Below are 27,455 nucleotides of genomic sequence, written 5' to 3'. Positions count from 1 at the left end.
CAAATTCTAAAATCCAAGTTATATACAACATGACAGTGTGTCTTACCGACCAGTGCTGCATCTAGGTGATCACTGACCCTGATGCCTTCACAGCTTAAACTACCCCCTGCCCATTTCAGTGAGTGAACCGGAAACGTTCACATTGCAAAACCCGCAGCAAGGAGACACAGTAACTCCTGGGTGTGAGTGTAGTCATCTATGTAGTCATCTGCATTGACTAGGAAAATGTGAAATTGTGTTAATCATCAGTGTAAGCATAAGATACAGAAATCTTCAGCCTGCAACGTGAAATTATGTGGGCATTGCCAATTTCTACAAAAAGCCTGGTGAAAACCCATTTTCATTCACTGACGAACATTTTGGGATGAACTTGAGTTTTTATTAGGTTATTGTGGGTAGCTCTGACTCATTACCAAGCTACAAAAGCCAAATTCATTCTGGTTTTAGTTAGAACTGTTCACATTTCTCAAGTTTACTAATCCACTCAGCTATCTTTGTTTATGAATTCCTCACAAAATCTAAAGCACAGTTGCTTGCCAGTTAACATTTCCTTGTGATCTGATGGTTTCACAGACTTAACTAAGGTGCTACAGAAGTCTATCTAGTTGGTCAGGTTATAATTGACTGTAAACAGGTTTGGGGGAGGGAGAGGAAGAATCATAAGATATTACATAACAAAGTTTTGTGCCAGATTTTTTTTAGTTTCTGCAGGTAAGAAGCTAATTCTTAAAGAGGCAAAGAACAGAGACATTCATCTTGCACCTCATTCCACTCCAGGCCCAGGCTTTTGGCAGTGGAGGCTGCTTTTCTATGTCAGATAATACAGAAATAATTTCTTGGCATCCCTTCCATTAAATTTTTTACTGCATCACATTACAAAACACATCTGAAAGTCAGGACAATTTAAGGCTATAAAATAAAATTTCACCGTTTATAAAAAGACTCCAAAATGAGAGGGGTAGCTATATATTTTTATTCTTGACCTTTTATCCCCTCAGGGGTTACTTAAAATCTTAAAATATAATAAACACTGGACAGAAGTAACAGCATTACAAGAGAAAGGGTTGCCTAACTTTTTGCGATGTCTGAGAGCATCAAAACTCAAATGTTTGCAGTCAAATACAAAAGATACCTGATGACCAGTCACAAAGCTCTACAAGTATATTGATGCACTTAAAATGGCTGCTAAAGAAAGTTTAAATACCTTTATAAGACTGGCAAAGAAATTCGTGCTAAAAGCTCTAGTGTGAAGGTGCACTGAACTGAAGAATGCTAATGAGATTTTCCCTGCACAGGAAACTGTTCTGCCTCTCAAGTAGCATAATGGATTTAAAGCAAATTACATTTACTTGACAAGCAGCTATTTCTAGATATGGTGGTTGTACAGATGAGGTTCAGAACACCAGCAGCCCACCCTCCATTTCAAGGAAGTCCAAAATAATATCTTCATAAACTAAGTGTGAAAATGTGTTTGAGTTGCAAGTGAGCCAATAAATGGGTTGGAGGCCAACTCAGCCAACATTTAGTGTTACAATGTGGGAAAACTGCCATCATTCATGTCCTCTTCACTGTCACTTGCTGTTGCCAGACTGTTGAAAGGGTGGTTGAAGTGTTCTCGTTGGTCAGAAGAAACTGCTCCAAAGAACATGCAAGAAAACTGGAGGAGAAAAAAGTAACTGTTGATTCAAAGCTAAAGTCAGCGCTCATCAAACGCTCCAGGTGACAGCCCCTTTTCAGAAACTCAGCCAGTGTGGTCTCCCTAACTTTGATGGTGATGGTTCATGAAACACCCAGAACCTTCACGAGTGACCCAACACATCCTAAAACAAAACCCTTCCCTGGACTCCAAAGGCACACAGTTTGGGGTCAGCAATCTGCTTCTAACTGCCCTCCCTGAGCCACTAAAACCTGCACAAGGCCTGTGGGCGACAGAGACAAAGGGAGGCTGCAGGCAATCCTGCTTGACATCGCCCCCCCCCCCCTCCTGCTGCGACTGCTGACTAGAGTCAGCCCTTCCCTCCCTGGCTCTGCCTCCCGGCCCCTCCCAAGCCTCTCCTCTGCTGGATAGGAATATTAGCATTTTAAAATAATCAGATGTCTCTCATTAAAATATATTAAAAGCCACATCCCACTCCTCCCTCCATCCTTACCTCTGCTATGGAGCTGTATATACTTGCTTTCTCCATTTTCTCATCCTCCTACTCTTCCATCCTATCCAAAGAACTTCTGACCCCACCACTTCACAGAAGCCGTCTGTATAATGGTCACTCCAGATCGGCACATCCCAATGATGATTTTCAGTCTTCATCCCCCTTGATACTCACTCTGACGCTTTCTTCTCGTTCCTTCCTCATGTCACATTCTCTTGGTTACTCTTAGGCTTCTCAGCTGGCTTGCCCTCTCCTACCCAGCCTTTGAATTAGGGTTTCTCAACCTCAGCGCTACTGACATTTGGGGCCTGACGCTTCTTTGTTTTGGGGGGAGGACGTTGAGCAGCATCTCTGGCCTCCACCCACCAGATGCCAGTAGCATCCCCCCTTCCTGAACTGCGATATCCAAAAAGTGTCTCCAGACTTTGCCCAATGTTTCCCGGCCCTGGTTAAGAACCACTGCTTTAAATGACAGCAGTCCTCTCCTCCACTCCCTCCCCCTAGAACTCTCATTCACACTCCTGGCTGAAATGATTACGTATATGCCAGGAGCCTCAGAGCTAGAATTTGAACTTCAACCCATATATCTATCCGACAACCTACTTGATTTCTGCAACTTAACACACCCAAAAACTGAATTCATGATCTTAGCATTGAACCTGTTTCCAAACATTTTCCTTTAAGTCCCATAACTAATCCATCACAGTCCTGCTACTTCTACCTCCTCAGTTAGCTGTCTACTCTGGCCACTTCTCTCCATCTCTAAGGAATCACCATCTCTCCGATGCTACAACTGAGCTTCCATTCTTGCCTCACTGCATCCCATTCTTCACACAGTAGTTTATCTTTCAAAAATTCAATTCTGTCAGCCCTCCCTATTAAAACCCTTCTACTACTTTAAATGCCACAGCACTTTATATGGCCATTTGCATGGTGTTTATGTCCAGCGTGAGCTGGCACTCACCAGTCGCTCTAGCTTCATTCACCTTGTGCCACTGTTTCCTCCAGCTCTCTGCTCTCTAACCATACTGGCCATCCTCCAGTTCCTTAAACCCCCACGCTCTCTCCATCACAGGGGCCTCGGCACATGCCACACATCCCCTCAACTCCCCTACTACGTTATCCTTTCTAGCTCAGCCCAAACACCAGTTTCAAGAATGTCTGACCTCCTGGATTAGGTCAGTTCACATCTTAAACCCTCTCAAAGCACCCTGAACTTTTCCTTTACTGAACTTTTCAGAGTTTTTTTTAAAATTATCATATACTTAGTAATGTGACTATTTGTTTAATGTCTATCTTCCCCCCTAGTTTATGATCAAATTTAGGAAACTTTCTTCTTTATTTTGCTCACCATTGTATACCCCACACCTACAACACATGACTCAGCAAATACTTGTGGGAGCTGCTTGATAGGTAGCAAGAATGAGTAAATGAATGATCCCTGTTCTTGGTTCATCCTCATACATCCGAAGATGAAGGTGCCCTCTGCATGGTGGCAGTTCTGACAGCAGCTGTTGCACTCTTGCTCCAGATGAAACACCCCAAATTAGCTGTGATATTGGCTGTGGTAGACAGAATGATAGTCTGCCCCCACCCCCAGAGATAGCTACATCTTAATCCCAAGAACCTGTGAATAAGTTATATTACATGGCAAGGGGCAATTAAGGTAGCAAATGAAATAAGGTTGCTCATCAGTGACCTGGACTATCCAGGTGGGCCCAATGGAATCACAGTGATCCTTCAACGTGGGAAACAGAGAAGAGTCAGCATCAGAGTGAAGCCATGTGAGAAGGACCTGACTGGCCATTGCTGCTTTTAAAGATGGAAGGAAACCACGATCAAAGAATGCAGATGATCTCAAGATAAGACAGACAGGAAAACAGGTTCTTCCCTAGAGTCTCCATAAAGAAACACAGTCCTGCTGACACCTTGCTTTTAGCTCAGTGAGACCTGTTTTGGACTTCTGACCTCCAGAACGATAAGGTAATTTGTGTTGTTTTAAGCCATTAAATTTATGGTAATTTGTTAGCGCAGCAATAGAAAACCAATACGCTGCCTTTGATTTTAGTTGGAGGTATACTCTCAGTTTCCTCCAAAGAGTCTAGTCTTGATCAAGGTCAAGATCTGAAGGCTGGGGCACCAGGCAGGGGAGACGCGGGGCTGAGACTGACCATGACGAAATGCGCGCGGTGGCTGTGGGACTGGTGCCCCTGGGCTCCACCTGGGCAGCCCTGCCTGTGGGAGCCCCGGGCCTGGAGCTGCCCTCATCCTGCCAGGAGGTCCCCTGGCCACTGCCCACCTACCTGCTGGTGTCCACCGGCTGCTATGCCCTGGGCACTGTGCTATCTATCGCGTGGCTACTTTTCATGACTGCGAGGACGCCACCTGTGAGCTGCAGAGCCAGATCCAGGAGGCCCCAGCCAACTTGGCCCACAGGGGATGTGCTTCTGACACCCTAACCCCATTCCTGCCCAGAGAGCCTACTCTCCCATCCTCCATTAAAGGGCCACTTTATTTTCTAAAAACAAAAACAAAAACAAAAAAAACTGAAGGCTGGAAGTGACCTAAAGATAGCATCTGTGTCTATTCAATGTATAATATCGTGCAAATAGCTCTTCATAATGTTTATGGTACAATATTAAACTAAAAACCTTAGTTTACTTTGGTCTTTGAGAAGTGCCCTGAATTTGCTATTGACTTAGGTTAACTGTCATTTGCTCTCTCTTGTCCCTACCTACTCTTCAGCCTTTCAGTCTTTCACGGCTGGATGATCAATGTTTTGTCTGGTGCCTAACAATCGTCTACTGGAGAGTTTGTGAATAGCTATGCAGCTGGGAATTAGCCTCAAGTCTTATATAAATTGGGTAAGAAGACAAATTATTATAAAAATTTTTAAATAATATACATATTTTCTTAAAAATAGAACTACCATGCAATCCAGCTATTCCACTTCTGGGTATTTTACTGAAAAAAACAAAAATACTATTTCAAAAAGATATCTATACCCCTATACTTACTGCAGCATTATTTACAATAGCCAAAACATGGAAGCAACCTAAGCTTCCACCAGTAGATGAATAGATAAAGAAGATGTGAGATGCATATACAGATAGACATATCTGTATCTACCTATATATATATATATGTGGAAGACTACTCAACCATAAAACAGAATGAAATCTTGCCATTTGTGACAACATGGATGGACCTAGGTGGTATTAGGCTAAGTGAAATAAGTCAGATAGAGAAAGACAGATGCTGTATGCTTTCACTTATATATAGACCCTAAAACACAAAACAAATGAACCTACACAACAAAACAGAAAGACTCACAGATGCACAGAACGAACAAGCGGTTGCCAGAGGAGAGGGGTGGAGGGGGATGAGCGAAATAGATAAGGGAGATTAAGAGGTACAAACTTCATTTACAAAATAAACGAGTCATGCGAATGAAATGTATAGCATGGGGAGTATAGTCAACAATATTATAACTTGGTATGGGATTCTGGTCTTTGAAAACTGCCCTGAATTTGCTATTGACTTCCTGCGATCATTTTGTAATGTATAGAAATATCAAATCATTAGGCTGTGCACTTAGAACTAACATAGTGTTTTAGGTCAATAAAAAACATCATCATCATCGTAATATACATATTTTCCCTATTTTGGTGCCCTGAGAGCTATATAATTTCTTGCTTAAACTTACTGAAAATCCACAATGAAAAAAAATATTGGTCGTTGTTTAGAATATAGTAATACTCCTTTATGATAGTTTAACTTTTTAAAATCCCCTTTCCCAAAGTAGAATAATACTATATAATAGATGACGTGAATTAAAATTGATTTTATTTTGGAATTTTGTGATATTACTGGAGAGACTTTAAAAACTTTCTTAAGCTATCACAAACAAACCACTGGCTATGCACTAGGAATACAGAGATGAGTAAGACTCAGGCCTGCCCTTGATGAACTCACAATCTACCTAGTGGGGTAACAAGCATATTTATTAAATTATTACGTGACAGTAATAGTGACTAGGATGAACAAAATGCTTTGAGTTCCCAAAATACTTTCGAGAATGAGAAGACTTCAAAAAGAGAAGTATCACTTGTGCTGGGCTTTGAAGGGTGGGGAGGGGTTTGAAGGGTGAAGAAAGCAATACTAGCACCCCAAGCTGCAGGAGCAATAGTATGAGCGAAAGTAGGACACAAAAGTGTATGCACTCTGCTGTCCACCTGAAATTAACACAACATTGTAAACTGACTACACCTCAATTTAAAAAAAAAGTATATGTCAAACATTTCCACTAAGATCAGAAACTAAACAAGGATGCCCACTCTCCACTGTTACTCAGTGTTGTCCCAGAGGTACAACTAGTACAACTGAATGCAACTGAACAAAACAGATCAGTTGGAGGCATTAAAGAAGAAATGAAACTATCTCTATATAAAGATGACAGTATGTCTGGAAACCCCGAGAGAATTGATGACAAAACTAATGGAAGCAATAAAATAATTCAGCAGGGTAGTAGGATACAAAATTAATATGCAAAAAGCAATAGCCTTAAAAAACAAATTTCTTCTGTATAGCACAGGGACCTATATTCAGTATCTTTCAATAACCTTTAATGAAAAAGAACATGAAAATTAATATATGTGTATATATGTATGAGTGGGACATTATGCCGTACACCAGAAACTAACACACTATAACTGACTATACTTCAGATAAAATTTAAAAAACCAATAGCCTTCATATACACAAACAACAGGCAGTCATAGACCACAATGGTAGAGAAAACTCCATTTACAAAAGCAACATAAAAGGTGAATTACTTGGGATTAAACTTAATAAATGTGTGAAACCTATATAAGAAACACTTTAAAACAGTCCTGAAAGACACAAAAGGAGACCTGAACAAATGGTAATACATTGCCTGGTTTTGGACAGAATGACTCAGTTCTGATTTTTAGTGATGTGACTGGTTCAGCACTCAAAATAAAGAAACAAATAAAACCAAGAAAGATTTGAGGAGAACCAAAAGGGAAGTCAAGCAAATAAATAAAGCTACTGGTATTACAGAGTAATACACAACCAGGCTGAAATATAAGTGAGGAAAGAACTAACCTAAGTAATTTTGTAAAACAGTATTTTGAATATATACGTTATGGCTAAAGGCAGAATAATGTAGACAAATATTGTACCTTTAGTAAGCAGATTTGTTTTTTTCCAGGATATAGTTTAGCAATTCTGAAACTGTGTTTGAGGACTCAACAATAAGAAAACATATTGTGGATAATAAGAGACAAGTTTCTTAGTGCCAGAGAAAGGAGTTATAAAGAAAAGGGAAAGGCCAGCACGAACCCTGCGGGATTGGATTGGAATTGGAGGTATTAGTACGAATTCATGGTTTTTAATAGATATAAAAGTTGATCAATAAGTGTGTATGTGCCAATAAGTGCATATATTTCCTAGCTCAGTCAGCTGAGAGAGCCTAGAAGTGATGAAATCTCAGTGCAAAAGGGCACACCTAGCACCCTGAAGCTGGTTTCTATATATCACCTCCAATCGAAGGAATCAGGGCTCCTGATACCAGGGCTGGAGCATGGGAAATATAAATTAAGCCTAGACAAACATTCTCTGATATAAATCTTGGCAATGTTCTCCTAGGGCAGTCTACTCAGGCAATAGAAATAAGAGCAAAAATAAACAAATGGGACCTAATTAAACTTACAAGTTTTTGCACAGCAAAGGAAACCATAAGCAAAACAAACGACAATCTACGGAATGGGAGAAAAATTTGCAAATGACGCAACTGACAAAGGTTTAATTTCCAGAATATATAAACAGCTCATATAACTTAATAACAAAAAAAAACAAACAACTCAATCCAAAAATGAGCAGAGGACCTAACCAAGCAATTCTCCAGTGAAGACATACAAATGCCCAATAGGCAGATGAAAAAATGCTCAATATCGCTAATTATCAGAGAAATGCAAATCAAAACTATAATGAGGTATCACCTCACACCAGTCAGAATGACCATCATTCAAAAGTCCATGAACGATAAATGCTGGAGAGGGTGTGGAGAAAAGGGAACCCTCCTACACTGTTGGTGGGAATGTAGTTTGGAGCAGCCATTATGGAAAACAGTATGGAGACTCCTCAACAAACTAATAGACTTACCATATGATTCAGCAATCCCATTCCAGGGCATATATCTGGAGAAAACTCAGATTCAAAAAGATATATGCATCTCAATGTTCATACCAGCACTATTTACAATAGCCAAGACATGGAACCAACCTAAATGTCCACTGACAGATGACTGGATAAAGAAGTTGTGGTATATTTATACAATGGAATACTACTCAGCCATTAAAAAGAATAAAATAATGCCATTTGCCACAACATAGATGGAACTAGAAATCATCAGTCTAAGTGAAGTAAGCCAGAAAGAGAAAGAAAAATACCATATGATATCATTCATATGTGGAATCTAAAAAAAAAAAGACACTACGAACCCATCTACAAAACAGAAACAGACTCGCATATGTAGTAAACAAACTTACGGTTACCAGGGAAAGGGAGTGGGAAGGGATAAATTTGGGAGTTTGAGATTTACAAATGTTATCCACTATATATAAAAATAGATTAAAAAATAAGTTAAGCCTGGAACACTTTAAGATTCCGAAAAGTAAGGAAGTACTCAAAAAATGTTGGAGCTGTGTCAAAGGGACAGAGGCTCCCAATGGCCAAATGGAGCAGTTTAAGCAACAAGGAAAAAAATAATGATAGTAATAGATTATAACCCATAGAATAATACTCAAGCATATCATGACATAAATAAACAACTGAATAGCAAATGGGGGAAAAGGGACAGTTCTGAAAGTGGGGTTTCATCTAATAAAAAGGAAAAAATAATTGAAAAATCACCATTTGGCAAACATCACAGTAATAACTATTTTGGACAAAAAAGCATCAGTGGATGCTATAATTAGGCAAAAGTACAGTGAGAAATAGGATATTTGTATAGTCTTACAGTATCTCTCCACAAGATTCTTTCAACTACTAACAGAAAAACAGTAACTTTACAGTGGAGAGATCTGGCGGACAGTAGTTCAACCATGATAGGAATTAATACCACGAAGAAGAACACAAATCTCCATCACATGCCTCCAGATGTAATGTACATGAAAAACACAGCATCACTCTGTTAAATTCTTACCAAAAATGCACAGCTAAAATTTAATCAGAAATCATCAAAAAAATTCAAATTCAGGGACATTCTTCTGAAGTGTCAAGGTAAAGAAAGACAGAGCAAGACTCAGAAAATGTTCCAGACTAAAGGAAACTGCTAACCTATGATAGTAACATTCAGGGAATCTGGATGAGGCATATATGGGAATTCTTTATATTAATTCTGCAAGTGAGTCTAAATTTTAGATTTTTAAAAATTAACACCTGATGTGCATGTATACAAGTATGTGTGGATATATATGCATAGGAAAAGCCTCAAAGGGAGAGTAATAATAAGAGTACTTGTAGTATCTCTGATTATCTTATTTGTATTTTTTCATCTTTCCTCAATGAAATGATAATTGTGTTATTACATAAATATACTTTTAACATTTGGAGAGTCTGGGAGAAGAGCATGTAGGAATTTTTTGTGCTAGTTTTGAAACTTTTTAGAAGTGAAATTATTTTGAAGTGAAAAGTTAAGCACAAAAAAGCAAACAAATAGGGTGGGCCATATTATCATAAGAACGTTACTAACACCATATGGCTTTAGCATTAGCCTGGTTCTCAGGTGCTGGCCCTCCCGTGTAAATGACAGATGCTGCTAATCCAGTAGACATACAGCTTTATAGTCACTCTCAGCATAGTTTGACCAACCATGTGACTGGTGGTGTCATTAGAGAGGAGATCTATCTGCCACTCCTGGCATAGAATGTGTTTCGTATGAGGGCAGGAGGGAGGAAAGGAAGAGGCCTTGTGAAGATTATATTAAATACCGTAGGGAAAGTCCCCGAATGCCATTCCGAGGAGTTCAGGTGAAATCCTAAGGGAGAAGTGAAATGATTCAAGTGATTTAGAAGCAGGAGAGTAACGCATAATAATAACTAACATTTACTGAGCACTGACCATGTGCCAGCTCCATGTATTAGCTCAATTAATTTTTACAACAATTCGATTTTAATGGGTAGCATTAGTATTATTCCTACTTTATTAATCAGAAAACTGAGGCAAAGATAAGTAACTTGTCCAAGTTACACAGCTAACAAGTGGCAAGACAGAGATTCAAACCCAGGAGCCCTATACCTCATTCACTGTAGATGTAAGGGCTGGACAGCACACCGCGGGAGGGAGAACCAGAGCGGGGGAGAACGGAGGCATGGAGGCCAACAGGAAGGCCCACTGTAGCTCAGATGGAAGATAAGGGTCTAAATAATTTACCCATAATGTAATTTCATTGTTGCTAGAGTTTGCCACATTAAGGCAAATAATTCCCTTTGAAAATAGACCTTTTTAGAATTTAGAATTTAAGTGACATGATAGGAAATTTGAAGAAAAGAGTGCTGTATTCATACTCAGAGCTTACAGTTCTAAATGGCACTTTCCCTAGTGAGGAAATTGTCAGTCTTGGTGAATTTCAGGGAGGCAAGCAGCAGGAAAATGTGTTCCTGCGGTTGCCTGTAAAAAAGGAAGCACAGTATGTGTGACCAAAAAACAGGACGAGGAAAATGCTTTTGTATAATGAAAGGACAGTTTTTAGTTTTCAGTTTAACAGTTTTGTACTGGCATTCTTATAAATCAGCCTTTTCTCCGTCTCAGACTGGCTTTACCTCTCCCCTATGGAAGACTAAGAACATTAACTTCCAGGATACTGGGGATGCGGTGGGAGAGGGAGATTGCAAAGAGAGACGGGTGATGAGAATTCTTGACTGAGACATGATTGTGTCTCAACCTTTTTCTTTTACCTTCCTGAGATATGGAGACCCGGGCACTTCCTCCGTGTCGCTGACACTGCTTTCTGGTACGTCACTAACGTCTCGGTTCCCTCTGTTCTTTAAAGGGCTGCCACCGTTTTCCAACACAGAGATGTTTGTGACGGTCTCATTATGATAAAGCCTTCTGGGTACTACTTTTCTGGAGATATACTCTGGGGCCTTGCTGGTTGCATTTTTACCAGCCTTTGAATTTGAATGTATTGAATCTGACCTGAAGTATTAAGAGAGATTAAATGAATGAACTGTTTAATTTGAAATAATATTTTTATATAACTAACAGAGCAGTATGGGATGACAACAATAACACTGGTTTAGGAAACATGCTGAAATAACTTTGAACTAATTCTTGAAAGCTAAGATTTACAAATATGATTATTTAGAAATTCTCTTGGCAGTACAAATTTTTCAGTAATGCAACCCTGTGTACATGAGACAATCTTGTGCTATGGTAAAAGGGTGAAGTTAGAAAAAAAGTCAAATAAATTATGATGCATCTGTATGATAAAATTGTGTACAGTCATTAAAACTCATGTTTCCAAGTCATAATCAGCAATACTGGACATGTTCACAATATAATATTTTGTCGGAAAAAAGGACACAAAATTATACATGCTATATGATCGAATCTTTAAATTACACGTGCTATATGATCCAATGTTTTAAAATACAAATACACACAAACTTAAAAGTCTGAAAGAAAATTCAGTGAGACAAATGTTAACAGTGGCTACTGCTAGGCGGTAAAATTGTGGGTGCTTTTGATTTTATTCCTTATACTTTTCTGCATTTTCCAAATTCCCATAGTAACTTCATGTTACTTTTACAGTGAAGCACCCTACCCTCCACCAAAAAAAATTTATGAAGAGACAAAAGGAAAAGAAAAAGAAAGAAAAACAATGGCTGTACACATGTTTAAGAGAGTTCTAGGTAGCGAATACAGACTTTCCCATAAAACTTAACACTGTATCACGCCTAAAAAACAACTACTGAAAATGGAAATGAGTTATAGGTAATTACAAAGATAAACCAGATGGTCCTGTTAAACTCTGATCACAAGAAAAAAAGCAAATATCTAGTGAAAGATGGGTGATATTTCTATGTTACAGTTAGATGTTACTGTAACATACTGAAATAACTCTTAAATTTTTTGACCTTCTAATGTTCTCAACCTCAATTGTTTCCTAAACGAATGCCATTGAAGTATTTCAGAATAAGATTGCAATGGTTTTATCTCAACCAATAAAGATATTAAAATATGGCCTCACCTTTTTCGTTTTTGTGAAAGACACAGTGATTGTGGCGAAGACACTCTGCTCGGCTCATCAGCTAACGTAGCCAAAATGAAGTTGGCTTCCAATAGCATATCATCAACACTTAAAGCCAGTGGTCTAAAAAAGGCAAAGTCAGAGCAAACATCATACTCATTTTCTGATGGACACTGGGAGAACATTAGAAAGTGATACTTCATTTGGGAGTAAAAAGAAATAGTAAAAGTAGAAGTCCTCACAAATTAACACAGTCCTAAGAGCAAAAAAGGCCCTTAGAAATTATCACATCCGGTTTCATAAAACACATCTAACCTAATCTCTCTGAAATTTTAGTTCTGAAATATCATATAAAGTACTATAGTTTCATAGAAATTTGACTTGTTTAAGCCATGTATAATTTCCTAATTCGGCAATTTATTCAGCAGCGTGTCAAGTCTATAAACATTTTCACTCTGCAATAATATACCTTTCTCAATCATGTTACCAATTTAAAAAAACAGGTTATGACATCTTTCAAAATTTTAGTTTGATAAGTATTGCTAGTAGAGTTAAGAATTTCTGAGGTGTGAATTAATTTCAAAGTAATCCAAATGGTTTTATTATTAATACATAGTAAAGGAAAAAAAAACAAACTCAGAAATTTCCCAAGGACCTACTTTCCGGGAAAATCAAAATACATGGATATAGGCACATGGGTAGCTTCTGAAAATGTCAGCATTCCCTGAAAAAAAAAAAAAAGGAGAAAAAAAAAGAATGAAATCTTTATTAAAAACTACCAGTGATCATCCTAATTGGACACAAATTTTGATTTACCTTCAATTCTTTGAAGTAAAATGTAATTTCAGTGTTGACTCCAATTTGATAGAAGTCAAACTCATCTCGGCCAACAAACATCTCACTGTATACAGACTTGGTTAAATCTGTTCAATATTATAGGAAAGTAAAGAATAAAATCAATTCTAGAGGTATCTGTTAAATTTAACATGAAAATATAACCATAAGTGGTAAGTTAAAAATAGCCTTACATTTTAAAAAAATTAGCCACAAATTCTTGGACATTCCTTCATTGAGAAGTGGGGTCCATGTCTATGTCCATGTCCCCTCCCCTTGAATCTGGGTAAGTGGGTTCTCTGACTGCTGTAACCAATAGGATATGGTGGAGTGACCTGGTGCTGGTTTCTGTGCCCAGGTCATAAGGGACTGGACACCTCCACTCCCTCTACCCTCTGTCCTACAACACTAACTCTTGGGACTCAGCCACCATGCTGAGTTTATACTATATGGAGTCTAAGCTAATGAAGAGGCCACATATGTGCAGGCAGCTGAACTCCCAGCATCGAATACCAGCCACATCAGTGCACCATCTTGGATGTCTTCAGATGATCCCAGACCCAGCCACTATCTAACTGCAGCTGCAGGGGAGATTCTAAGTGAGAACTGCCCAGCTGAACCCATCAACCCAAAGAACCATGAGAGAAAGAAATAAGAATAAATTATTTTAAGCCACTACATTTTGGAGAGAACTGGCTATATTTTGGAGTGGAAAACAATTAAATAACCAGAATACTATAAAATTAATTTATTCTAAAGGGAACTACTATTTATGAATACAGTTTACATATATAAATTTATTATATATATATATAAACTATATATATAAACTATTTTAAAGTGTACAATTCAGTGGTTTTTAGTATATTCATAAGATAGTACAACCATCACCATTTTCTAATTGCAGAACATTTTAATCACCTCAAAAAGAAACCACACAGCCATCACCAACCACCCCCCATCCCCTCCCCTCCCAGCCCCTGCAAACCACTAGTCCACTTTCTGTCTCCATGGATTTACTTAGTCTGGATATTTTATAAAAGTGAAAGCATACAATAGGTAGCCTTTTGTGTCTGGCTTCCTTCACTTAGCATCATGTTTTCAAGGCTTATCCATGCTGTGGCATCTACCATTACTTCATTCCTATTTGTTGCTGAATAATATTCAGGTATATGGATTTATCATATTTTGTATATCCACTTATGAGTTAATGACTTTTGGGTAGTTTCCACTTTGTGACTATTATGAATAATGTGCTATGAACATGTGGACTAGGAGGTGGAAGCCACTTATTAAAGATGTCAGAGAAACAAAACAGAAAAAAACTTGTGCCTTGATAGCAATGGAGTGATACCAACCACTATTATTTTATTTTGTGTTTCCTGTCACTCATAGTTGAAAACAATTTTAATGCACTCTGTACTTTTTAATGTAGATTTTTGCATATTGTTCTCTTAAATAGAAGTAAATAATATCTTATATGTCTTCTATTCAAGAAGAAATTATTGGACTTGGATTTTTCTCAACTAGTGTCATAATGTTTGGAACTTTACATGTACATTCCAAGATAATTAAAGATGCAGATTATTATGCTCTTTAATCCTTATCACATGTTCTTTTATGATTTAAAAAATGAATCATGCACCAAAAACACAAATGACAAAAGAAAAACAGATAAACTGGACTTCATCAAAATAGAAAACTTTTGTGCTTCAAAAGACACTATCAAGAAAGTAAAAAATTACTTAACAAAATGGGAGAAAATATTTGAAATCATATACTTGATAAGGGGATAGATTTCAGAACAATAAAAAGACAAATAACCCAAGTGAAAAAGTAAGCAAGGGACTTGAGCAGACATTTTTTCCAAGGAAGATAATACAAATAAACAATAAGCACACAAAAAAGATACTCAATATCATTAGTTATTAAGGAAATGAAATTCAGAACCACAGTAAGACAACACTTCACACCCACCAGTATGGCTATAACCCAAAAGACAGATAATAACAGAGCATTAATGAGGGTGTGGAGAAATCAGAAACCTCAAACACTGCTGGTGGGAATGTAAACTGGTGCAGCTGCCTTGGAAAACAGTTTAGCAGTTTTTCAAAATAACACAGATTTACTGACTCAGTAATTCCACTCCTAGATATAAACCCAAGATGAACGAAAACATACGTCACACAAGTATTTGTACATAATGTTCATGGCAGCATTATTCATTAAGAGCCAAAAAGTGAAACAACAAAAGTGTCCACCAAATGATAAATCAATAAATCAAATGTGGCATATCCATACAATGGATTATTATTGAGTAGGAAATTCATTTTCAATACATACTACTACATGGAGCGACCTTGAAAACACTATGCTAAGAGAAAGAAGCTAGCACAAAAGGCCACATGTTATATGATTTCATATGCGTGAAATGTCCTAGAGTAGGCAATCCATAGAGACAGAAAAGAGACTTGCACAGGGCTGGGGAGTTGGGAGGAAATGGGAAATGACTGCTAACAAGTATGATTACATGTTCTAAAACTGATTATATCCATACTCACGTTTCTCTTCAAATCTAAATCTTTTCCCTTTTACTAAAATTGATTGTGATAATGACTGCAGAACTCTGAATATGCTAAAAACCACTGAATTATACACTTTAAGTGGATCAGTTGTATGGTATGTGAGTTACATGTCAATAATGCTGTTTTTTAAAAAAGAATGATCAATTTGGAGGAAAATAGATGCTTTTTCAATTTCCTGATACCCCACCTTATCGCCACACACAGTATCTGTATGCTATTTGCAAATATAAATTCAATGTGGTATTTATAATAATTATACACTCCTCTTGAACTCCCTAAAAATTGAGGACCTGCTACAAGTTCACTTCCATAAATGAAACTGTTTATATTAAATACAGAATTCTCATCTAAACTGATCTAAGAAGAATAAAATTTCTAATGAGACTGATATAAAGATATAATTTTGATTCCCATGTATTTTTTGTTTTTCATTCATATGTTTAGTAACTTAAATATCATTCAGTATTTTTAATAAAACCTTACAACACAAGGATTTTTATTGATAATTATATCTGTAGGTAGGGCCCATTTTGAAAATCCAACTTTATTTTCAAACCCTTCAGCTAAGCAAATTCTAATTTTAAAAGCCCCAATTCTCACATCTGTGTCTACTAGCTCTAGCTATCAATGAGTCATCAAATATATTCCTATAGCTTATGGATAGATTTATATTAAATTCATTATTTATTCCTCAGTTATTAATCTTCTTGTTGCTACTGTAAATGGGGCTTTTCCTTCTATTATGTTCTCTAACTGAATATTGTTATATATGAAAGTACTGATTTTCTGCATCTTGTATATCCTGCTACCTTACTGAAATTATCTTGCTGTCTGAGTTAGTTCCATCATTGATTCTCTAGGGTTACTGGGTGTACTATCGTGTCATTTGCAAAGATAGATGGTTGTACTTTTTCTTTATTGCCTCTAATTGACTTCTCTTAACTAACTGCATTGACTAATAACTCAAGCACAATGTTAAATAGTAAAGGAGATAGTAGGTATCCTTGCCTTGTTTCTGATCTTAGTAGAACTTACTGTTTTCCTATTAAGTAAGATGCTGGCTTTGGTATATGCAAATACATATATATTATATATATATATAAAATATATATATATGATATATTATATATATGATATATTATATATATATATAATCATATTAAGAAAGTGTCCATCAATTCCTATATTCTTCAGCATTTTATATCAAGATTATACTTTTTCTAAGGCTTTTTCAGCATTTTTGGAGATAATCATATAAATTCTTTCCTTAAATCTATTAATATAGTCCTTTATGTGACTAGCTTTTCTAATATTGAACCACCCTTACATTTCTGAAATGAATGCCATGTGGTCATGGCATATAATATTCTTAAAGAGGTGTTGGATTTTGTTCCCTAATATTTTATTCAACTTTTATGTGCATTTTTAAAAAATGAAAATATCATACTATGCATATTATCTTATACTCTATTCAATAATATATCCTAAGTATTTTTCCATGTCAATAAGTACATTTTCCTAATTATTTGTGTGTGTTGGTGTTTTGTTTTCCACCACAAAATGAGCTTCAATAAACATCTTTGATACACACATTCAGAAAGAAAGAAATATATATTATGCACATACATAAAACTACTTTTAATAGCTTCATAGTACTTCACTCAGCCCATCTCCAGCTGTCAGATGTGAGGTGTAGAAAGAGATGTACCAAACTATTAAAATTCCTTGTCTCTAGATAGTAGAATTTCAGGTGACTTTTTTTATTAGTGATTTTTCTGTGTTTTTAATTTTCTCCAATGAACATAAATTATGCAAATGTTAAGAACAAAGGAGAAATGGTACATATATTTTAAAAGGACCAAACAATACCTTGCAAATACCATCATCTCAATTAAGAAAGCTCATGTCACTCCCAGGGTGCTGGCACAGAGTAAGTTCAATAATAAAATTAAACAATTGGGTCCCCAGTCAAACATAACTATAACTACTCATTAGAAAGCTGCTCACAGGGGACAGTGTCTCTTGGTTACTAAATGGCCATCTTTATTCAGAGATGGCATTATGAATATAAAACAGACCCTTTCACTAGCCAAGCGTATACTTTCCAGATCATGCACTCCTGAGTGCAAAAAAAGAATGCTAGATGAGACTTGAGAGAAGCAATAAGAGCATGCTGGTAATGAGCCTGAGCCCTGGAGCCTGACGGTACTTCGATCAGAATACACCACTCATTAACTGTGTGACAGCAGGCAAGTCACTTGGTTTCTCTGTGCTTCATATTCTTCATATGGAAAACGGGGATAATAATAGCACCGACATCATAGAGTTGTTATGAAGATCAACTGGATTCATAAATGTAAACCATTTAGAACAGAACCTGGCACAAACTAAACACTGCAAAAAGTCATCTGACCCAACTTAAGCTCTGGTTCTACTGCTTTTTCACTTTAAAATAATATGTTTCTTCCTTTCTATTCTTTACTGTTATCACCAAAAATAATTAACCAAGGTCAGAGTCTCAAATAGCTTGTGCCAAAATGACCCTAGCAAATTTTCTTAACACCAAAACTTCCGATTTAATCGTGCCTTAGTTTCTCCATTCCATCTAGATAACTCTTGGAAGAACTGACTTAAGAAGTATTCACATTTTTTATGTATTTGCCTTCTGCAATATCTTACATTTCTAATTCAGAGTTATTTTTCCTTCTTAAGTGGTCAAAGATCATCTCAATTGGATTGCTGGCCTTTTAATTTTTCTTTATGCTAAACAAAAGGATGAGAAACAGACTTTAAAATCTTAATTGAAAATGTATTTTTCTCAGTCACCATTCTCCAAACTTTAAAACAACCTGAATTTCAAAGCCAAGTATTTTCATTACTGATTGTGATAAATTTCTTGGGTCTCTTAAAAAGTTTAATGATCTTTCTATATCTTACTGCTTTTTAGACAAGAATAAAGATTATGCCACTAACATTTACTATACAACCACGCAGTAATCAAGAAAGCCAGGAAGTAATATTCCATCAAAGCACCATGACAGACATAATCCTTACCCATCGAATCCTCATTAGAACTCTTAATGCAAACACTCAGTGGAGTAGCAGCAAGAGTAACTTCCTCTTGACTCGATGGAAAAAGAACAATTGCCTCAGCAAGTACTCTGTGAAATGTGATGAAAAATATTACACTATTTGAAAAACAAACAGAAAGAAATTAACCTATTTAATGGCACTCAAATCTTTAATCTGGAAATAAATAGGTTAATTGTCCTGGATTTTAAAAAAGCTACCCAAAAGACTTACCTTCTGTCTTCTACATGAGCTGCTACATTTTTAGCATATCTTAAAATTATAACATCATTTGAAGGCCAAGAGAATAGTAAAATATATTCTAAGTAAAACATATGAAAGCTGCAGGGTAAATAAAACCCTAGAATAAAATGTCTTTAATTTTGTTTTTATATACCCTATACATTCTTTAAAAAATGACCTGGGATCATACTCCTAAAGGAGAGAGTAGAAAATGGAGTTATTCAAATGGGCTGAACTGTGCTGAAGATTCAGTGAAGGGGTAGAGGCTTACAAGGAGCTTGATTCTCTTTCCCTTTGTTACTTGTCCTAGATTACTAGCTTTTTCTTTCAAGGTTGTCTTGACATCATCCCAAATGCCCACTCTTCCCAGGCTCCCATTTTAAAAACATCTTTATTGAGATATAACTCACATTCTACACAATTCACAGATTTAAACTGTGATTTGCATTTCCCTAACGACTAATGATATTGAGCATCTTTTCATATGCTTTTTGACCATTTGTATATATTCTTTAGAAAAATATCCATTCAAATCCTTTGCCCTTTTTTTTTTTTTTTTTTTTTTGAGTTAGGTCATTTATCTTTCTATTATTGCAAGTTCTGGCCTATTTTTGAAATTGAGCTGTGGTTAGATAAAAATGAGGTTCTTAGAATTTATGTAATGTTGGTGTTAACCTGATGCTAGACATTAGATTAGCAGTGTTTCTTTATGCCAAAATGTCAGGAACACCCTACCAAATTAATCTGGGAGCTTTTCCAGTGTTAAGGGAGAGGTGCTGTACAAGATATGAAATAACCTGATACAAAAAATGACAACATGAATGTGCAATTCAAAAAGGAAGAGAAATACAAATTGCTAATAAATATAAGAAAAGACAGTGAAAGAGAATGTGACAATGAATGTATGTATATTCATGTATAACTGAAAAATTATGCTCTACACTGCAATCTGACACAACATTGTAAAATGACTATAACTCAATAAAATAGTTTATATATATATATATATATATATATATATGAGAAAAGATGCTCCCACTCCACAGTAATAAAATAAACACAACAATAAAGAACATCTAATAATGCTATTTCTACCTATCAGGTTGGCAATTTTTAAATTAATCATATCTTTTACTTGGAAGGATTCTCCTACACTTTTGGTGGGAATGTAAATTGGCACAAACTTTTCAAATAGCACTTTGGTAGTCAGTATGTATGCAAATTAAAAATTTGTGTAAGCCTTTGACCCAGCAATTTCATTTCTAGGACTCTGTGCTTCGCAGCCTATAAGATGGCCCTCAGTGATCCCTACCTCCTGGTATTCATATACCCTTACGTACTCCCCTCCCCTAGAGTATGGGCTGGACTTTCAGATTCACTTTTAACAAGGAGAAAATGGCAGAAGTGATGAAATGTCAATTCTGATAGAAAGACTATGGCTTTCATACTAGGAGTTCCCTCTCTCTCACTCTCTCTTTCTGATTACCAGTTGCCATGTTGTGAGGACAATCAGACAGCCTACAGAGAGGCCTACACAGTGAGTACCTGAGGTCTACCAGCCATCACCTGACTGAGCTTAGAAGCTGACCTTCTGAGGCCTCCCAAAAGCCACAGGAGTGAGTTTGGGAATGAATCCCCCCAAAGTCTGGCCTTCAGATGAAACCACAGCCCTGGCTGATGGCTTGACTTCAACCTCATGAGAAACCTTGAGCCAAAAGCACCCAGCTAAGTCACACTGAATAAATGTCTAGTTTTTTAAAGCTTTAATTTATGTGGAAATTTGCTCCATAGAAATAGGTAACTAACATTCTTTCCTATGCATTTCTAGCAGCATTGTTTTGATGGCAAAAAGTTAGAAACAACCAACTTTTTCACTAATAAGTTAATGGGTAACTAAATTATGGTTCAGTCATACAATGAAAAATTATGCAATCATTAAAAAGATAGACTTACTTAAATTGACATAGAAACTAAAAAAAAAAGTTTCCAAACAATAAAAATAGTAGGACATTTTCTTTAAAAAAATTAAAACTCTGAATAAGTATGTGTCTAGTATGTGATATAAATTTGAAAGAGAGAGGAAGAGAGAGAAAGAGATAACCATAGCTTTAGGTAGAGGGAAAGTTACCGACATACTGGCTATAAATAGAAGATGTAGAAGGATCTACACCAAATTGTTAGCAGATGTTACCCCTGCCAAGTGGGATACATGAGGCAAGCAGAGGAGAAAGACTTCCAGTTTTCATCTTTGCACTCTTCTATAAATTTTAGATGTATTGCAAGGAGCTTGCATTGATTTTGTAATTTAAAAACCAAAAAAGATAAAATATCTTTGGGCTCACAAAGTAATTAATGTTTCATGTTTAACATTACAGCTTAACTAAAAAATTGAGTACTTTTAGTAACTGACATGCCTCACTCATCCCCTAAAGGGGGAAAAAAAACAGAAACAGGGATAAAAATCAGTTCATGTAAGAAATGTTAAAATTTCCTTGTGTATTTCTTTCAGGTATACGGCTAAGTGATTCAGTATTTTCACAGATTATACTCCTTTAAAAGTTATTACAAGGTTAAAAAGACTCAGAAGGCACCATATAATTGCAAAGTATTATTAGATAATATGTTTTTCCCTTAATATCACTTGATGTAGAAACCCACTGATGGATATTTCTAGAACTTTCTTGGCTACTAAATTATTATTGCTACCATTAGGCAGCTAGTATCTACTGTTATCTTTCTCAAGGTTTCCTCTTGATCCTGTAAGGTGATTGCTCCAAGTTCAGTGGTAGCTTAAAAAAAACGTAACTGATTTAAAACTCTAGGGCATTAATTCTTTACTCTGTGATCATACATATTCAGAAAAATAAAAATAAACAACAGAGGGGGGTGGGAAGGGACAAATTGGGAGTTCAAGATTTGTAGATACTAATATATATAAAATAAAAAACAAGTTTATACTGTATAGCACAGGGAACTATATTCAATATCTTATAGTAACTTATGGTGAAAAGGAACATAAAAACGGATATATGTATGTTCCTATATGACTGAAGCCTTGTGCTATACACCAGAAACTGACACAACATTGTAAACTGACTATACTTCAATAAAAAATATATTTTAAAAAATAATTTGTGTAAATATAAGATACCCAAAAATAATAATAAATAAACACCAGAGGACTCATTACCTTGGTTGAATCATTAGTGTATTAATACACATATTCTTTTCAAAAATAACTTGCACAGGCTGACTTTCTTGAAAACAAATATTATGAATCCTTTTAATACCTTAAAAATAAAAAAGCAAACTGTTAATAATTTTAAGTGCAAAACTGACAGATTAAAAAGGCTTTAAGTTTCACAGTCAGATTAAAATAATAAAATTAAAGTAATATTTAATATGTGGAAGGTGCACATAGCCTACAAGAAGCACTATTCCTTAATGAATGTGTTTATCGCTCCCTAGTGGACATCATGGAACATGTCATACCCTCCGACAAATTGGTCGAGTTCCCACAGCAGGTTCAGGGAGTTTATGTACTGTGACAAAGCTAATAAGAAATACAGAAGAATCCACACCCAAATCTGTGCGATGTCAAAGCTTGCTATGCTTTTAATCACACTTTTTACATGATTCTGCTTTGACATGAAATGAAGTTCAAAGAATGGAAAAAATAATGTTAAATAATTGATACTTTGCAGGAGAAAAATTAAGGAATATAATACAAATATGAGATGAAATTAAAATATTAAGATGAATGTAAGACAAAATTAAGAAATATAAGATAAATTGTAACATGAATATAACCTTCCAGAAGATCTTTCCATTACAAAAATATTCGGACCAATATTACAAGGACAAGACTTTTTAAAACATACAATCCTATCTGGTAACTTCAAATAAAATAGCAGCAATCATAATACCTATAACTATAGCTAACTACAGCTAGCTAACTCTTACAGAATGTGCCGGGTATTACTTTAAACACTTTAGAAGTAAAACTTCCTGTAACTCATTGAATCTTCATAAAAACCCGTAGGAGGCTGGTACTACCATTGTCTCCATTTTACATATTAGGAAACTGAGGCACAAAGATGTAAAATAATTTGCCCAACATCTCAGCAAGGAAGGGGCAGATTCCACCCCAGACCCTATGATCTCCAGAGATCCTGCTCTTAGCTACCATGCTATACATATTCAACCATGTAAAATCCTGTATGATTACAACATTTGAATATCCACCATGTAAGGCTGGAAGACAGGAAATCTCTTTTACAACTTGATGTAGCAGAGAGAATGAATGAAGGTTTTGGTTCCTTCTATTGTGAGGCTGGACTCAAATCCAGGCTCTGTGACTTACTAGTTCTGTGACCTTGGGCCAGGTACCACGCTCCTTTCAGTCCCAGATAAAATACTATTTGCATCCTAGAGCACTTCCAATACAGGTAGGCATTATTCTTTTCTGTTCTTACCAAGGGACACTTACCAAGACACTCTTACAGAATATCATCAAGCAGCCAGTTAAGTTTAGAACAATCAATTGTTTGAATTCAGAAGGACATTAAAAAAAAAAAAAAGTTCCGTATACAGGCAAAGCTTGTGCCATTGACAAGCCAAAAAAGGAAATCATTAATACCTACCATCTCACAAGACTTCTACAGAGATAATACTTACAACTACCCTATCACAAAACCACACAAATTCGAAACAATAAGGAAATGGGAGGTCCTGACATGCAGTTTGAATATTAAACATGAAAAATACTTTTAAAAAACCACAATACTTTACACTAGTTTTAATTATACCTACCATGTCTGCAGAAGAACTGAATAACTACTTTGCACTTATCAGAGCTGGTGAATATTTTGCACTTCTCTACATTTCTTTCGAGGGAATTGAGACATCTAAAGATGGGCAGAATTGACTGTAACACAAATAAATTATAGAACAGTACACACTTAATATGGCTGGTTGATTAGTTTAAAATAACTAACAAAGGAAGAGTACGTATATTCAGAAATGAACAGACTTATCTTACATGCCATTTAAACCAACTATTAAGTATAGAATAGGTATTATGTCCCGTATAACAAATATTGCTACAGTACTGCAGAAAACCAGGCCCACGTACACTTACTTTCATTCCCAATTTGCAATTTAAGTTCAATATTGTGTCACTGTCATTCGTTTTCACTGACCATTGATAATGTTGAAAAAACACAGAGGAGAAGAAGACACATCCATATGCTGACCGACCAGAATTCACAGATCTTAAAGAAAGCTAGAAAATAAAATACTAGCTATTTAGGAAAAAAATCAACTTTCTTTAAATGATTAATTCAAAATATTCTATTATGTTTAACATCACATTGAAATATGTTCCAATAAGGCTATAGGATATTAACTGCATTAAAGGGGCTACATTATACATATGAATTATAATATACACATAATATGGACTATATTATACAGTGTGTATTGAATTTGCATATGCATACACATACGTGTACATATCCATATTAAATACATAGCGGTATTAAATCTAAAGTCTTGCATGTTGAAATTGTAAAAATGTACATGCCTACAGGCACTTTGACTTTAATGCACAAAGTGGTAGAAGGCAATATAAAAGGGAGTGAAAAGATTGCAGCAAAATGGCAATCCCCTGCCTCGTCTAAAGGGAGAAATTGTTAGTCAGCGTCAGCCAACTACTTCCACTTCGGAAAGCAGGCTCAAAACTGTCCGGTCTTCTGAGCTTTCAGAAGAAGCAGGAAATTCAGATTTTTATGTGGCCTTTCCCAATTATTAAGTGTTAGAAAATACTTCAATCTTTTTAAAAACAGTGCAGGCCCCACAAAACACTTCTGTAAGTCATATCTAGCCTCCTGACCAGTTTGTGATGTTTGGTTTACATTAATTGTGAGTATCTGTACAATTTTTAAGTTAACTATGCTCTAAATGTACTCAGATATGTAAAATAAAGATGAACAGTGAAAGAGATGTTTAAGATTTCTAGATTTCCTAGTTAACATTCAGTCTGTACTGGGATCTTTAAATAGCTTTTGCCTTAATAGATGGTCTATTAATTAATTTTCCTACTTACACCTTTTTCAGAGGGGTCTAGCCACAGCTCGTCATTAATTCGTGAGAGAGCTTGGATTGCTTTCCCAAATACTACGGAGAAAAAGAAAGGTACTTTTCCATCTTCTTTCTCTCCAACAATAAAAACAAATCACAGAACCACTTGAGCATTCACAGGACTCAAAAGAAATTCATAAAGAACAGTGTTTTACAGACTAGTACTACAAACTGCTTTAAGAAATACAGTATAATACCTTTGGCAAAATGCCAGACACATAGCAAGTGCTCAATACATTCACAGAATAAGTGTGTGAAATGATAAAATGCAACAAAATTCTTCCTTTCTGTATGTTTGCAGCATCGCATAGAACTACTATGGCAAGACAATTTCTATATTAATATATTTTAAAACTTGGTTTAAATAAATGTATTGCTCTGTCCCCTCAAAGTGTAAAAACAGAGCCTAGAGAAGATGATTTGAAGGGTTTTAATAACTTTAATAATTTGAAGGTGGCAAAATCAAAACAAGTCATGAGAGGAAATTAGAAGCATTCAAGATATATCGCTGATGTTTGAGTATGGAAAATGCCAGATCTTCCCACCAAATACAGATGCCCTGTCAGAAAGAGAGGCTAGGGCTGGATAAAACAGTGGTCTGATCTGGTACGACACTGTTAGTGTTTTTATAAATTATGAATAAGTTAAAATGTGGCAAATAGATATGAGATACTATGCTGAAAAATGAATGCCATATCAATCCATGGAGAAGTATAAAAAAGGAAAACTAATTCCAGAACATAAAATCAGATTATAATGCTCAAGAATCCAAAGTGTGTGAGTTGGGGTGCAGGCCTCAAACTGAGAAAGACAGGATGACCAGGAAAAGAAAAGAAAAGAAAAGAAAAGAAAAGAAAAGAAAAGAAAAGAAAAGGAAAGAAAAGAAAAGAAAAGATAGAGGCATTTGTCCCTTTCTACCAACTCACATTCACCCCTTCTTCCTGGAGCTGTTTTCTGAAGACCTTTCATTCATTCAATGAATATTTATTGAGCACCTAGTATGTTCGAAGTACAGTACAACCCAAGGCAATAAGGGAAGAGCAATAAACTAGACAGGTACAGTTCCTACCCTCCTAGTGCTCACAGTCCAGGAGGAAAAACAAAATTAAACAATAATACAAATAATTACTTATTGAGAACTGAGGTACACACTGCAAAATAGAACTTTCTAGAACTCTGGGAAAATACAACAAAGGGGGACTTGTGCTTCCCTTTCCTGTTCACTAATACTGTTCCACAGATGCCCTCAATACAGGGGAAGCCAGCTGCAACACAATGCCTTTCAACATCATTTTTAGGTTACAGTCTGTAGGAAACCTTTTCTAAATAGAGACTTCCTGGAGTAACTTACACGTTTAAAGTACCATTTATAATAAACAATAGTTTCTGTACATTCCCATTTACTACACAAACCCTTTAACAAAGATGCTGTTATTATTCTCATTTTACAGATGACGAAACTGAGCCCTGAAGTGAGTCCGTGGCTTGTCCCAGGTCACACATTAAAAAAGGTAGAATTTGGAATAAAAGCCATATTTATGCTTTTCTCATGGCACTTAAATATTTTAACAGCCCAAGCATTATTTTCCTCAACTCCTCCCCCACGCAGTCCTTATCACCGCGAAGTTGAGGCCTGCCCTTCCCACCGCTGTCCTTTGATGCAGCTTCCTCTCATGGACACCCATGAATATTAATACTACGCGAAAATAAAAGCAGATGGGCCTTCATTCTCCCCTTGGAAGCTAACGGGACCCTGGGTGGGTGGGTGCTAGCTGTCGCCAGGCCTTGTGTCCTCAGCCCTTAGGCACAAAAGCAAATGTCAAGAAATGAGACGATGGTGTAAACTTCCCCATGAACTGTTGGCTTTCTCTTCTCTACACATCAAGGCAAGGAAGGCCACTCCACCTTTCACCTGACTACCGCTCATCCCGCACTTCAGCATGGCTGCAAGCCCTAAAAAATTGAGGCAAACGGCGCGCCTCAGCTCGACGGCCCCAAGTGCCCGGATATTTCCCGCGCTTTTCGAAACTTCGCGATCTTGGCCCATCCCCCAACCCTGCCGGCTATTTTCCAAAGAGTAACTTCGCTTTACGGCGGGGAAGGGCCTGCGGCGGCCTCCGTAGGGCGGTCTCTTGTCAACCTCTTTTTTCATTGGCT

The 27,455-nt window shown here is 36.4% G+C and overlaps 1 protein-coding gene and 1 pseudogene across 1 annotated transcript; one reads left to right on the top strand and one right to left on the bottom strand.

The window, feature by feature from the left end:
* Positions 1 to 396: 396 nt before the first annotated feature.
* On the bottom strand, positions 397 to 24,130 carry RAD9B (RAD9 checkpoint clamp component B). The gene is made up of 8 exons (XM_032471207.1): positions 23,970 to 24,130; positions 22,348 to 22,447; positions 18,900 to 19,006; positions 13,243 to 13,349; positions 13,086 to 13,150; positions 12,427 to 12,549; positions 11,132 to 11,372; positions 397 to 1,657 (listed from the first exon to the last, which is right to left on the bottom strand). Exons 2-8 carry the CDS (start codon positions 22,377 to 22,379, stop codon positions 1,529 to 1,531), a joined length of 804 nt encoding a protein of 267 aa, XP_032327098.1. The 5' UTR covers positions 22,380 to 22,447; positions 23,970 to 24,130; the 3' UTR covers positions 397 to 1,528.
* LOC102518243 lies at positions 4,323 to 4,718 on the top strand (annotated as a pseudogene).
* Positions 24,131 to 27,455: the final 3,325 nt, after the last annotated feature.

Source organism: Camelus ferus, chromosome 32 (assembly GCF_009834535.1).
Source record: "Camelus ferus isolate YT-003-E chromosome 32, BCGSAC_Cfer_1.0, whole genome shotgun sequence".
Taxonomy (NCBI): domain Eukaryota; kingdom Metazoa; phylum Chordata; class Mammalia; order Artiodactyla; family Camelidae; genus Camelus; species Camelus ferus.
This window is presented reverse-complemented; position numbering and strand designations above follow the sequence as displayed.

Coding starts and splice junctions, on each gene's coding strand:
- RAD9B (XM_032471207.1), bottom strand. CDS start 22,379: ATGTGTATTAATACACTAATGATTCAACCAAG. Junction 12,550..13,085: donor TATTTTGATTTTCCCGGAAA/GTAGGTCCTTGG, acceptor TGCCTTTTTTAG/ACCACTGGCTTTAAGTGTTG. Junction 11,373..12,426: donor CTTTCACAAAAACGAAAAAG/GTGAGGCCATAT, acceptor TTAATACTTCAG/GTCAGATTCAATACATTCAA.